Source organism: Phyllobates terribilis, unplaced genomic scaffold (assembly GCF_046119375.1).
Source record: "Phyllobates terribilis strain yellow unplaced genomic scaffold, ASM4611937v1 Scaffold_11__3_contigs__length_659146591, whole genome shotgun sequence".
NCBI classification, from domain to species: domain Eukaryota; kingdom Metazoa; phylum Chordata; class Amphibia; order Anura; family Dendrobatidae; genus Phyllobates; species Phyllobates terribilis.
The window spans coordinates 121,075,616-121,089,355 of NW_027362771.1; the positions used below are offsets into that span (position 1 = coordinate 121,075,616).

Sequence of the window (13,740 nt, forward strand, 5' to 3'; positions counted from 1 at the left end):
CCATTGAATTTGTCAGGTTTTGGATGGTTTCTGCTTCAATTGTTTTGCATGAGGACAGAATACCCTCCCAGAGCTGTTGCTTAGATGTGAACTGCCTCCCGCCATCATAGACACTCCTTTTGATGATGCTCCAGAGGTTCTGAATGGGGTAGAGGTCAGGGGAGCATGGGGGTCACACCATAAGTTTGTCCCCTTTTATGCCCATATCAGCCAGAGATGCAGATGTTTTATGTGCAGCATGAGATGGCGCATTATCATGCAAAAAAATGATCTTGCTGTAAAATACATGGTTCTTCTTCTTGAACCATGGCAGGAAGTGCTGCTTGAGAAAATCCACATACATTATGGAGTTCATCTTTAGCGCCTTCAGGGATCCTAAAGGGGCCGACAATATCTCTCCCCATGATTCCAGCCCAAAACATTACTCCACCTCCTCCTTGTTGGCGCTGTAGCCGTGTTTGCGTGGGGTGTCCATCAACCAGCCATCCTCCACTCCATCCATCTAGACCATCGAGCGCTGCACGGCACTCATCCGTGAACAAAACAGTTTTGAAATCAGTCTTCATGTAATGTTTGGCCCACTGGAGACGTTTCTGCTTGTGTGAAGTGGATAGAGGAGGTCGACAGGATGGCATATGCACAGCTGCAAACCTCTGAAGGACCCTGCATCTTGTTGTTCGGGGGACGTTGGAGGCACCAGCAGCTTCAAAAACTTGTCTGCTGCTATGACAAGGCTTTTTTGCCGCTGCTCTTTTAACCTGACGTAATTGCCTGTAGGAAAGAGTCCTCAATTTGCCCTTATCAGCACGCACACGTGTGTTCTGTGAATCAGCTACATACTTCTTGATTGCCAAGACACTTCATCCTGATCATCGCACAATGTTGATTGTAGTCATGCCTTGACCTAAACACTCCACAATTTGTTGCTTCTCAGCAGCCGACACATCCTTTTTCTTTCCCATTTTGGCAGAAAATGTAGGCTGCTTAATAATGTGAGACAGCCTTCTTAAGTAGTCTTGCCTTTCATTGGACACACCTGCCAAACTAATTAGCACAGGTGTCTGCAATTGCTTACAGTGATATAAAGAGCCCTGACACACATCACCATCAATGAGTTTAACTGACAAACAAACAAATTCTTCCCTTATCACTCCTAAACACTTTTTGCATAATAATTTGGAACACAGTGTACATGTGCTTTTCCAAAAAACACCAGTGGTTCACGTAGTGAATCTTACAGTTCTAACTTGCCAACCGTGGTCTGTATGGAGTTGTTCAATAAAGCGCCCAAAATTAAGATAACATAGATGGGAGAGGTCTCTATGAATAGGAATTCCTAAGTATTTGATACCCTGTGAAGGCCAGGCAAAGGGAAAGTTGGACTGGATGGAATCCTATATGGATTTGGGGAGGGAGACATCGAGGGCCTCAGACTTCGCTGCATTGATTTTAAAATTTGACCATGTAACAAAGTGATTTATTTCAGCCATAACAGCATGGATGGATATATGTGATTGAGTGATATATACTAGGACATCATCAGCAAATAGAGAGCACTTGTACTCTGTGCCTCCCACCTCAATCCACCTAATATTGGGGTTATGGCGAATTGATGAGAGCAGGTGCTCCGTCACTAGGATGTATAAGAGAGGGGACAGAGAACATCCCTGCCTTGTCCCATTGGTGATTGTGAAAGGTGATGAAAATGTTCTGACGCGCCCCCTGGGCCTTGGGACACCCGGAGCCGGACCCTTTTTGGTGGATGCTGGTGGTTGTAGTCTCCGTGGCGGCGACCCGGTTCCGTGGCTCAGGGCGGTCAAACCAGTGGCGGAACTATTTATGTGGTTTTGATGTTTAAATGTCCGACTACGCCACCCGTGGATTGCGGTCAGAGTGAACCGCCGCTCCAGGGCAGACCGCTGAGGCTGGTGGTGTGGGTGCAGCAGAGCGTAGCATAACTCCCCACGGGAGGAGTATAGCCTCAGGGCAGTGTATGCGGAGGATGGGGGTGATGGTGCAGGGCAGCAGCAGTAACGACACGGAGTCAGTGATGCAGTCCAGGGCCTTTACTCACAGTTCTTATTATCCAGACCACGTCTGCAGGTAACGGCTGCCCACGTCGTACTGTGCTCACCAGGTGAGGGGCTCAGACAACTCCCAGATAACTTTGGAGCGCTTCACAGGACCCCTTTGTGTGTCCTTTGTCTGGCCTTTCTTACCAACCCTTCTGTCCGGCTGCCTCGGGCCTCCTCTTGGTAAACTTGGCGCCAGTTTCCCTGACCCTATGTGGTGCCTTCCTAGCGGGTGTAGCGAGGGGCTGCGCCACATAAAATGTCACAGCCTCCTGTTTCTAGCTGAGGGTCGTTTCCTGCCTCCACTAGTTTCGGGGACCGGTCTCCCCCTTTGGCCTGACCCCTCCACGCAGGTGGATTCGGGCGTGCGGTGGCGACTCGCCCGTCTGCACCCCTGGGATCCCTTCGTTCCTCGTTCCTGGAGCCTTCTCCGCTCCTCTTCCTTCCTTCTCCCTCTTCCAGGCCTGGGCCTCTGTTACTAGGCCCGCCTCTGGAGCAGAGCTCATGCAGAGCCCCTGCTCACTGCCACTTCTGCTCAGACTTCTCTGCACTGAACTAAGATGGTGCCCACCTTTTATACTCCCTTCTCAATGCACCCAGGAACTGCTTCCTCCCTGCTCCTGCACTACAGGGTTCCCCTTCCTCAGTGTTCCCTCCCCCCACTCCAGCCAGGGACTGTCGTGCCCATCTCAGGGGCATATTGGTCGCCCTGCCCCACAGCAATGTGGTGTAATGCATGCAGGTGTCGGGTCCTGATCCACACTACATCCTTACCTGAGAGTAAGATATCACACCTCTGGGTGAGGTGCAATACCTCTGTAGCAACCGAGCCCTCAGGGTGCTACAGTTCCATTTATCTTCAGCCTAGGTGACGTATTGCGATACAGAGCCGTGATTTTGGCTATAAAAGGGTCCCCTAGACCCCTACCCCAAGCTTTTTAAGAGAATCATATATGGCGTGCCAGGAGACTCTATGGAATGCTTTCTCAGCATCCAACGAGAGTATCTAATTACAAAGTTTTAACTGCATCTAGCCCAGGAAATACTTTGTGCCTAGTAGCAGTGTCTGCTAGTCAGCGGATTATCCCGGCTGTTAAGCAAGCTACACCACCTGTAGTTTGGACACTTAATTTTTTCAAAGGAAATGCTTCGGGACCACGGGATACTCAGTGAAGAGCATCAGGAGGCACCCCAAGGCATAGGGGCTGGGACTGGCAGTAGGATGCCTTGCGGTGGACAGCCGAGCTCGATCCTTATAAAAGCTTTTTAACTGCAGCAGCTTTAGTGGACGCTACTGGAGCTGGAATTACGCGGCTGCTGGCATGAGACTTGCCCTCCAATAGATCCTTGTAAATGGATTTAAAGTGTATTCATTCAAATTAGAGAGACAATTTAAATTAAAAAGCTTAGAGCTGCCTCCACCACAGGGGGGCTCGCTCGACCCACCAGCGGACAGGCACCAGTATTGGGAGAGGGGGGCTGGCCGTCAGGGTTCACCGCGGCTCTGGCACAAACCCGGCGATGCGGAGGTGGCACGGGCAGGAGCGGACTGAACGTGTCGGCTTCTCACTTTTTGGATTTTAGAAGGGCATGACATGCCTATATCTGTGTCTCCCCCTCCTTTTACTCCTCCACCTCTTTTCTTTTCGCATGACTATATGTACTTGTCACTTTTCCATGTGTTAGTTGTGTCTTCTGAGCAGTTTGTCAGCTTTTGGACACCTTTGAAGGTGTTTTCTATGTGTTTCTATGTGTTTTTGTTTGCCTGCCATTGGTTTTAACGGTGTTCGAAGGTGTTCGACGAACAGTTCGACGAACAGTCCGGCGAACACACGGGTGTTCGACGAACTGAACCGAACTCGAACACTACGGGGGTGGCTCAACACTAGTTGAAAGTTGAGCACATCTGATCAGCTGTATCAACACCCCCTTTGGTTGCATTATAAAATGTAATTATCTCCGGGTTTTATTGTACCTCAGTCCCAGGATCGATGGCAACATCAACATGAAGTATTGATAGAAGAAGTACAATTTTTTTTGCTTGTGGTACATAGGAAACCAAAACCTTTCCATTATGGAATACAAGCATACTGCTGTACTGTTGTCTCCCTTTCACACTTACAAACTGTGTAGGCAATTCTTATTTATTTTTTCTTACAGTTCCGACATATGAAAGCTTCTGCATTTTCAGATAATCAATCAGATCACAATTTGAAAACCATTTGTCAGCTGTTATATTGCGACCCGATCCAAATAAGGGCTCAGGCAGTCTTTTTACAACATCACTGGGTTTGTTGCTGACACAGTAAGGACCTTCTGGTTGTTTTCCTGCATAAACTTCCAGGTTGTAAGTGTAGGTCTTACTGGCATCAACAAGGGCATACATTTTTATTCAATATTTCTTAGGCTTTGATGGAATATATTGACGAAAGGCACATTTACCACGAAAACCAGGGAGTATTTAGTCAATAGTGAGATTCTCCCCAGGGCAATAGCTTTTTTTACAGTTTTCAACAAATTTTTGGAATATATCACGAATTGGAGCAAGTCGGTCATGTGTTTTACGCTCGGTTCGGGTAGTTCTGTCGTCAAACCGAAGGCAACGAGTTAGAAGCTTGAATCTGTTTATGGACATAACAAGGCCAAATTTTTCAACTCCATCCCTATCTTTACTCCAAAGTGCCTCCAAACTTTGTCTATTTGCCCTATAAGCTCCTTCAAGATTTAATAATCTAAAAAAAGCATGCAGTTCTATTTCATCTGTGGCCTTGATAGTTCTGTTGCAGATGAACTTGTCCTTTATAATGTCTATATATTGGTTGGTATATGTGACAATAGAGTCCAGAATGTCATCTGAGAATAAACTATTCCAGCATTCAGCTGCAGTTTTTGCATTACTTGCAGTTCCTATAACTGCAGGAAGGTGAGTAATAATGTTTTGAGGTTCCCTACATTTTTTCTGGAGTGGCTTCTTGTTCCATTGTTTTTTTTTTATCTTTTCCCATATAATAATATTCTACATCTTCATCCTCATCACTGTCATCATCTTGCTCTGTTTCAGAATCCACTTCACATACTTCCACCTCATCATGAGAATCAATCTCACTTTCCTCTCCTAAATCCTCATTCAGTGTGGGGTCTGCATCATCTAACAGCATGTTTGTTACTTCCTCAACATCAAGGTTTTTTGACAAATTGTACATTTTCCTCTCCATTTCAGCAGATAATCTGAAGCAAGAGAAGGAATATGTGTTAGGGAACTACTGTATATGCCTGAGCAGCACACTTTCTTTTTTAATCTGCCTTATTTCTATGAAATATCCTCACACTTGATGCTATACATTCATAAAACAAGCTAAATAAACAATTGTGATGAATAAAAACATAAAATACCAACCTTATTGAGTGTGACGTGTTCACATACAATGAGCCTGAGAGATTAGCGCAGTTATATCTGTCCTCCTGAAGCTCTGCAATCCAACTGTGGTATGAGGTTTCACAGAGCTGCTAGAGACAGGAGACTACCTGGAGGGAGGGGATTTCCTCACAATCTGGTGAGGAAGGAGAAATGAAAGTAAAAGAGATGTGCCTGTCCGGCCTATTGTATGTGACGGAGGGTTAAGCTATTTGATACTGTGCTAGACACCAAGGACAAAACTATATGCAGATCCAAAACAGAGAAATTCTTGGTTTAAAAGAGCATCAGTACACTTGTAAGAGAATAAACAATCTGAATACTAAAAAATGGAAAGCTTTATTAGATGCTATAGCTGAACAAAAAGACACACAAGTACATATAAAAATGTGTGACACTCCCTCTTGAAGAAGCCCCATGTTGGTTGAGCAATGCGTGGGGTCGGTGGCTTCTTCATACCGCTTATCTATATTTTGGGTAATATCAAAAGGTCACACGCTTTCTTTTTTCTTGATCTGATATCTATATTATTTATTTTAATTTACTATATTCTTTATATATTTTTTGTGTTCTTTTTGTCTCAATACGGTTGTCACCTTTATATTTTGCTATCATCTTTGGGACATATTACCCCTGTATATACGAGGGGGTACCCCAAAAAAACGAGAATTATTTTAAAATGTTCTTTTCAAGATAACATCTTTAAAACTTGAATCCCCTTCAAAATACTGTCCATTAGATGATATGCACTTGTCCCAACATTTTGTCCAATGTTCGAAACATTCTTGCATATTTTTCTGAACGAATGCTGTTAAATGCCTCCAGAATTTTTTTCATAACCTCTTCTATACCCTGAAAAGGCTTTCCCTTTAGGTTTTTCTTCATTTTTGGGAATAAAAAGAAGTCACAGGGGGCTAGGTCAGGTGAGTAAGGGGGTAAGAAAGCACTGTCATGCTGTTTTTCACCCAAAACTGGTTTATTTTCAATGCTTTGTGGGTGGGTGCATTGTCATAATGAAGTAGTCAGTCTCCTGATTACCACAATTCAAGTTGTTTTTTTCTCACTGCCTCACGCTATCGCTTCAGCACTTGCAGATAGTAATGTTGGCTCACTGTGGTGCCATCAAGGACTTCAAACTTGATTTCACTTGCCGTGCTTTTTGAGTTCTGGGCGATGAAGCTGTCGTCCACTGGCTGAACTGTTGTTTTGTTTCAGGATCATAGGCGTAACACCAAGATTCATCCCGTGTGATGACTTTTGACAAACAATCTGAGTCAGTTTGTGCCTATTCTTTCAATTTCTGACACATTCTGATGGTTCTCCCTATGGTCATTTAACAGGAAACAGAATTTGATGTTTGTGCATTGCTCCTTAAAGTTTGCCATCGCAAAATAGCCGAGCGCGTTGGGAGGGGCTTAAGAAAACAATCACTCTGTCAGCTGCAATAGCTTTTCATGAATGCTACTTGGCCAACTGAGCAGGGAGAATGTCCAGTAAGCATACCTAGCGGGAGAGGGCAGCACTGCCAACCCACTTGCCTACAGAAAATAATTCTTGTTTTTTTAGGGTACCCCCTCGAATCTGTACATTTTGGAGGGAGTTAGCTTATATTTCCACACTCATCTTCTTTTGTGATTTTATATTTTTTGAAAAAACAAATCATTGCTTGTTTTTGCTCTTTAATTGTTTTTGATATTTACTCATGTGTCTTTTTGTTGAGCTATAGTATCTAATAAGCTTTACATTTTTTAGTATTCACATTGTTCTCTTACATGGGTACTGATGCTCTTTTATGCCAAAAATGTATCTCCTTTAGTAATGCTAGATAACCACATACAAACACAGACAACATCCATATTCAAACCCACGTAACCAATGATTTTCATAAACTAAGTTTGGATGATACACTTCTATCCTTTCAAATTAGCGAATCTATCAATATTTGTTGGAAAATAAACTTTGTTTTTTTCATGTGATATGCATATAAATTTTGTATATTTTAAGAGAAAAGATTTTTGTGCATTACTGAAAACACCAACTTTGAACTTATTTCTTGCATTTTTATTTGCAATGTTAAAAGAAATGCTGATTTGATAAAATAGATCTCTTTTGCTTGTAAGATGTACATACTTTCAATTTCCGTTATACTTGTCACACACTGCAGAGGAAAGTAATTGTGATGAGTAAATTACATTTTATGCTATAGTTGCTTTGAGTAATAGTGATCAATTTATCAGTAAACTTGTATAATAAAACCTGTAATTATTCACACTTTGGGAAGGATCAGAATAGTATTATTTGTAACATGTCTGATACTTTTCTTTTTGTAGAAAATGCAAATAACTTTGCTCATAAAAATATTACTTTTAGTTACAATATGTGTTTTTTTGACAATTCAACATGGTTTCAGCTATTGTAGAACCGAAGGAGAAAAATGGATTTTCCAGCACTTCTATCCATAAAATATGTTTTTTTTTAATTCATATACCTCCTAAAAACTACATTTGGATTTTTGGGTAAGAACTTAGATATAACTGTATCATTCTTCAGTATAAACCAGTATTTTGTAAGTATCCCACTAATCCTCCCATGGGACTGATTAAAGGTAGTGACAAAACTGTATTTAAATGTATTACCAGCTGGAGAATTATTTTCTTGTGTCCAGTTAGTTAGGCAATCAACCTGTTTCAACTTCCTTGTTCTTTTATAAGCATTTTTCAAAATGTTGGTGGGGTACACGTTTGGCCTGAACCTCATTTGTGGTACTCGTGATTCAGTTTCCAAATCATCATCATTTGTGCAATTTTTCTTTATTCATCAATACTGCCCGTAAGGCACATTCTTAATCCATTTTAGAAAATGTCCACTAGAGAAGTCCAGATAACTGTGAACATCCACATTTTTTAAATGAGTGAATGTGTGGATCCCACCATTGTCTTCTCTTGAAATTACCTGATCCCAAATTTCAATACTTGATTCTGAGTAAGAGAAGGAAAATTCTAACTCCCACAGATTTGTGTTCAATTTATCAACCAATGCTTGGGCTCCCTCATGTATCTCCATCCAAATAAAAAAGAGATCATCTACATATCTTTTATAACAAAGAATGTGACCTATCGGCAGGAAAGACTACGCAATGTGTAGGGATCTGAAAAGTCCCATAAAGAGGGGTGAATCTCATCCTCATAGCACAGTCACTCAACTGCTGATATGTTACATCATCAAAAGAAAAAATATTATGGTTGAGTATAAATTCAATACCCTGTTAAGTGAACCTACTTTGCTGATCTGTAATAGAGCTATCCTGGCATAGAAAATAGTCCACAGCCTCAACCCCCAGTTGATGTTCAGTGTTAGAATAAAGTAAACTAGCATCCAAGGTGAAAAATGATAAAATGTAGGGGGGAGCTACAAGTTTAGTTAATTCGATTATTAGGTGTGATGAGTTATGAATATGGGAAGCTAATTGAATTACATGTTGCTGGAGAAATAAGTCAATATAATGAGACAAATGTGAGGTGATTGTTTTGACTTCATTCTGACCACATCTTCTCTCCCCAGGCTACACATTAGAGTTCACAGGACAAGACCACTCTGAATCCATTCATACCCAGCATTCTTTTGAATAGACATACGATTCCCTGTACAGGGATGGGAGTTACGCTTGTATTGTCCACTCTGAGTCAGACCTAAATTATAATCTCCACAATCTCTGAACAGTTTCTTTGCTTTTTTGTTTATTGTCAGTTTCAAATTTATTGAGTCTTACTGTAATAGAATTATCAATGTGCTTATACTCTGAAAAATCAGAAAATTTGGATAACTTGTCACAAATCTCCTTAATTTTGTTTAAAGCAGATGAGTCTATGTTCTCACATTTTAGTATTAGCCTCGATAACATGCCATTGGAGAATTGTATCATATAATTATCCCATTCCTTCATGAATGTTATATCGTCAGGAAAAGTGGAAGTAAAGGGCATTCTAAGACTCCATGGGATGATATTTTCTACCAAATACAGTTTAAAAAAATTGCATATTGTGTATGATTAACTTCAATTTTCCATTGATCTTCAGGATGTAAAGACAATTCTGTCATCAATTTTATTTTATCTGCAGGCAAGAAATAAGATTGCAATGAAATAAAATATAAAATGTAAAATAAGAACAGCAATTACCAATGTAGAAAAATAAGTAAGGAAATATTATAGTGTGATTTGCTTCAATGTAGTTGTAACATGCAATATGTAGATTGTACCATTCTGCCTGTTCATATAAGAATGAACAAACCTAGATGAAACATTAGGAATGGAGTAACAAATCATAGCTTGTCTATACATTTTCTCCATGAACACCAAAAAAAATCCCTACAGTTTACAGATATTAATATGAGAACTTATTTTTGATATATCTGTGGATAGATTTCAAAAGTTTATGGAATCATTCTGGATCTTTCAATTGTCTACATTGTATCTTGAGGGTCTTAATTAAGGATGCATGGACCTGTGGAAGATCGGGTTCTGGTAGTTGACCCAAAATTTTGTCCAAAGTTCAGTTTGGGTACCAGAACTGTACCTGAACTTCCACCAGTACCTGAACCGTACTGAAAACAATGTAGTCCTGAACTTTGGATCTGGAAAAAAAATCTCTCTCCTCAGACTTGCCCTAGAACTCCAAACATTGCAACGCATTTCTGGGGAATGTCCATGTACGGCGTTAAGCACCGGACACTAACTGTCTGGTACGAACGCCAAACTTTTAATTTTGGGTTCATTCATCTCCAGTCTTCATGAATGCATAGAGAAGATACAAAAATCTAGTAAGAATCATGATGTTATAGTTTTGATAACCCTGTTTTATTATTCAGTAATACTTTTGAAATATAATTATTGTCTTTAAATGAAGACTTTAAGAGAACATATAGAGAAAATTTTAGAAAAGGTCACACTTCTAATGACATTAATTAAATTTACTAGACACTTTCTGGCAATTAGAACTGAGAAGTAGATGAGAAAAGAATATGAGACAGAAATGGGAAAAGAAGATAAAAATAAGTTCACAAAGTAATCAGTAATGTTCCTTTTTACAGAAATATGAAAAATTAGGCTAAGTTTTGATATATTTGTTGATGACTGGTATAAACTGACTCATTAATCCAATATAATAGTTGCAGAACAAATCCGCCTCATGGTAGGAAGACGCAAACAGTCAGAACTATCTCTGAGCTGTAAAGGATCATTACTCAGAACAGTGATTTCAGGGCTTATTAAGTTATAGTTGGTTTGATTGTAGTTTGCTAAGGTTGCAGAAAACCAAGTTTTATTCTGAATATTATTTTTTTTTATTATTATCATCATCATATTTGAGCTTTTTAATGACTGTCTATTAGTTTAAAATATAAGTCATCATCAGTATATAGCTATAGTACTACAACTATCATCAGTAATAAACCCATCACCAGAACCAACATTAGTAAATGAATACAGCCCCAAATCCAACAGCAGTACTTTAATACAGCACCATAACCTTTATTAGTAAATGAATACAACACTAGAACCACAATCATTATATAGCCATCATCATTATATAAATATAGCACTAGAGCAAACATCAGTACATGGATACAGCACCAGATAAAGCATCAGCGTATGAATAAAGTATCAAAATCAATGTCAGTGCATGAATGTAGCATCAGGACATTAATAGAGCATTAAGAACCATCATTAGTACATGATCACATCATCAGAACTAACATCAGTACTTGAAGACATCACTAGAACAACAATGTGTACATTAATAGAGCATCAAAAGAATCAGTGCATGAACACATCACCAGAACCAACATTAGTACATGAATACAGCCTTAGACCAAACATTAGCAGTATAGTAGATCACCTTAATCATCATTAACACTTGAACCACAATCATTACATGAATACCAACTCAGAATTATGATCATTAATATGGCACCAGAGCTAACATCAGAACATGAATACAATACCAGAACTATTATCAGTACATGACAGCATCAGAACAATCATCAGTACATGCTTCCCCTGTTTTATAACATTTTGCAAATAGATTGCAACATTCTCAAGGTACAGGTATTCTTTTAAAAAGTCCTGTGAATGGGAGTTCAAATGTTAGGCGGGTTAAACATGCAGTGTTATTAGGTACACTGATTCAAAAAAGCCACATAAGTCTGTATTGTCTGGACATAGAGTACTTAAGGCACCACTGTATGCTGTCATACACACAACGTTGTCACATACACACATACATGGGGTCTCACAAAATTTATTTCAATATTGTTATTTAAAACACAATTCTTCACTAATAAAGGACAATGCATCTGAAAAGCAAAAGTTATGAAGCCGTAAAGAAAATTTATATTTTATGGAGGTAGAGGAACATAAGTATTAAACTTTTAGTGTTAACATGTAGATTGAACTTAATCTATTCTTCTTATGTTTAAAATGGAGTGTGTAAAACACTGATATATTTACTCTAAATGTCTATTTTTCTTTGTAGTGATTCAATTGCCAACAACTACAGCCCTGCAGCCAGAGACTTTTCAACACATTCTGTCTACAAACTTAGCACTATCAATGGTAAGTGTGTTTTAAGTTTACAAAATATACATAAGATTTATTTCATTTTTTTTAAAGTAGTTGTGATTTATTTGCAAACTTCTGGTAGCATTTTCTTTAACTTAAAAGAGTTGTCCATTACTTTGGAGCACATTAATAATGGGCCAGTGGTATTGTGAAAATTGAAAAAAAAGATTTCACTACTGACGGCTGAACGTGCTTGCTCAACAAGTTCGGCGCTCGACGAGTATTTCCCGGGTTGCTCGGGCGGGAACTTGGGTCCCTGCCCTGCATGTTTGGGGCTCTTTAGAGAGCCAATGAACACGCAGGGATTGGCTGCCACCCACTGTAATGCCGTAGCCATGTTGGTTGTGATTGGCTGGCTGGCTCCACAGCGTCATCAGGTCTATACAAGACCTGGCGCCACTATGCTCATCGCAGTCTACCCCGGAAACAGCAGAGTAGGTAGAGGTGCTGCTGAGTCAGAGAGAGATTTGCTTGTTTATAGTTAGTATAGGTATTCCACAACATATATATATATACAGTGCTGGCCAAAAGTATTGGCACCCCTGCAATTCTGTCATATAATACTCAGTTTCTTCCTGAAAATGATTGCAATCACAAATTCTTTGGTATTATTCTCTTCATTTAATTTGCTTGCAAGGAAAAAACACAAAAGAGAATGAAGCAAAAATCAAATCATTGATCATTTCACACAAAACTCCAAAAAAGGGCCGGACAAAATTATTGGCACCCTCAGCCTAATACTTGGTTGCACAACCTTTAGCCAAAATAACTGCGAACAACCGCTTCCGGTAACCATGAATGAGTTTCTTACAATGCTCTGCTGGAATTGTAGACCATTTTTCTTTGGCAAACTGCTCCAGGTCCCTGATATTTGAAGGGTGACTTCTCCAAACTGCCATTTTGAGATCTCTCCATAGGTGTTCTATGGGATTTAGGTCTGGACTCATTGCTGGCCACCTCAGAAGTCTCCAGTGCTTTCTCTAAAACCATTTTATAGTGCTTTTGGAAGTGTGTTTTGGGTCATTGTCCTGCTGGAAGACCCATGACCTCTGAAGGAGACCCAGCTTTCTCACACTGGGCCCTACATTATGCTGCAAAATTTGTTGGTAGTCTTCAGACTTCATAATGCCATGCACACGGTCAAGCAGTCCAGTGCCAGAGGCAGCAAAGCAACCCCAAAACATCAGGGAACCTCCGCCATGTTTGACTGTAGGGACCGTGTTCTTGTCTTTGAATGCCTCTTTTTTTTCCTGTACACTCTATGTTGATGCTTTTTCCCAAAAAGCTCTACTTTTGTCTCATCTGACCAGAGAACATTCTTCCAAAACGTTTTAGGCTTTCTCAGGTAAGTTTTGGCAAACTCCAGCCTGGCTTTTTTATGTCTCGGGGTAAGAAGTGAGGTCTTCCTGGGTATCCTACCATACAGTCCCTTTTTATTCAGAAGTCGACGGATAGTATGGGTTGACACTGTTGGACCCTCGGACTGCAGGGCAGCTTGAACTTGTTTGGATGTTAGTCGAGGTTCTTTATCCACCATCGGCACAATCTTGCGTTGAAATCTCTGGTCAATTTTTCTTTTCCGTCCACATCTAGGGAGGTTAGCCACAGTGCCATGGGCTTTAAACTTCTTGATGACA

The 13,740-nt window shown here is 40.3% G+C and overlaps 1 protein-coding gene across 1 annotated transcript in view; it reads left to right on the forward strand.

The window, feature by feature from the left end:
- LOC141165727 (dynein axonemal heavy chain 3-like) overlaps positions 1-13,740 on the forward strand; it is a 2,796,342-nt gene that overhangs the window by 210,813 nt on the left and 2,571,789 nt on the right. The window contains exon 3 of the mRNA XM_073651577.1: positions 12,018-12,097. Within this exon, the coding sequence (XP_073507678.1) occupies positions 12,018-12,097 (80 nt within the window). The remainder of the gene's footprint in view (positions 1-12,017; positions 12,098-13,740) is intronic.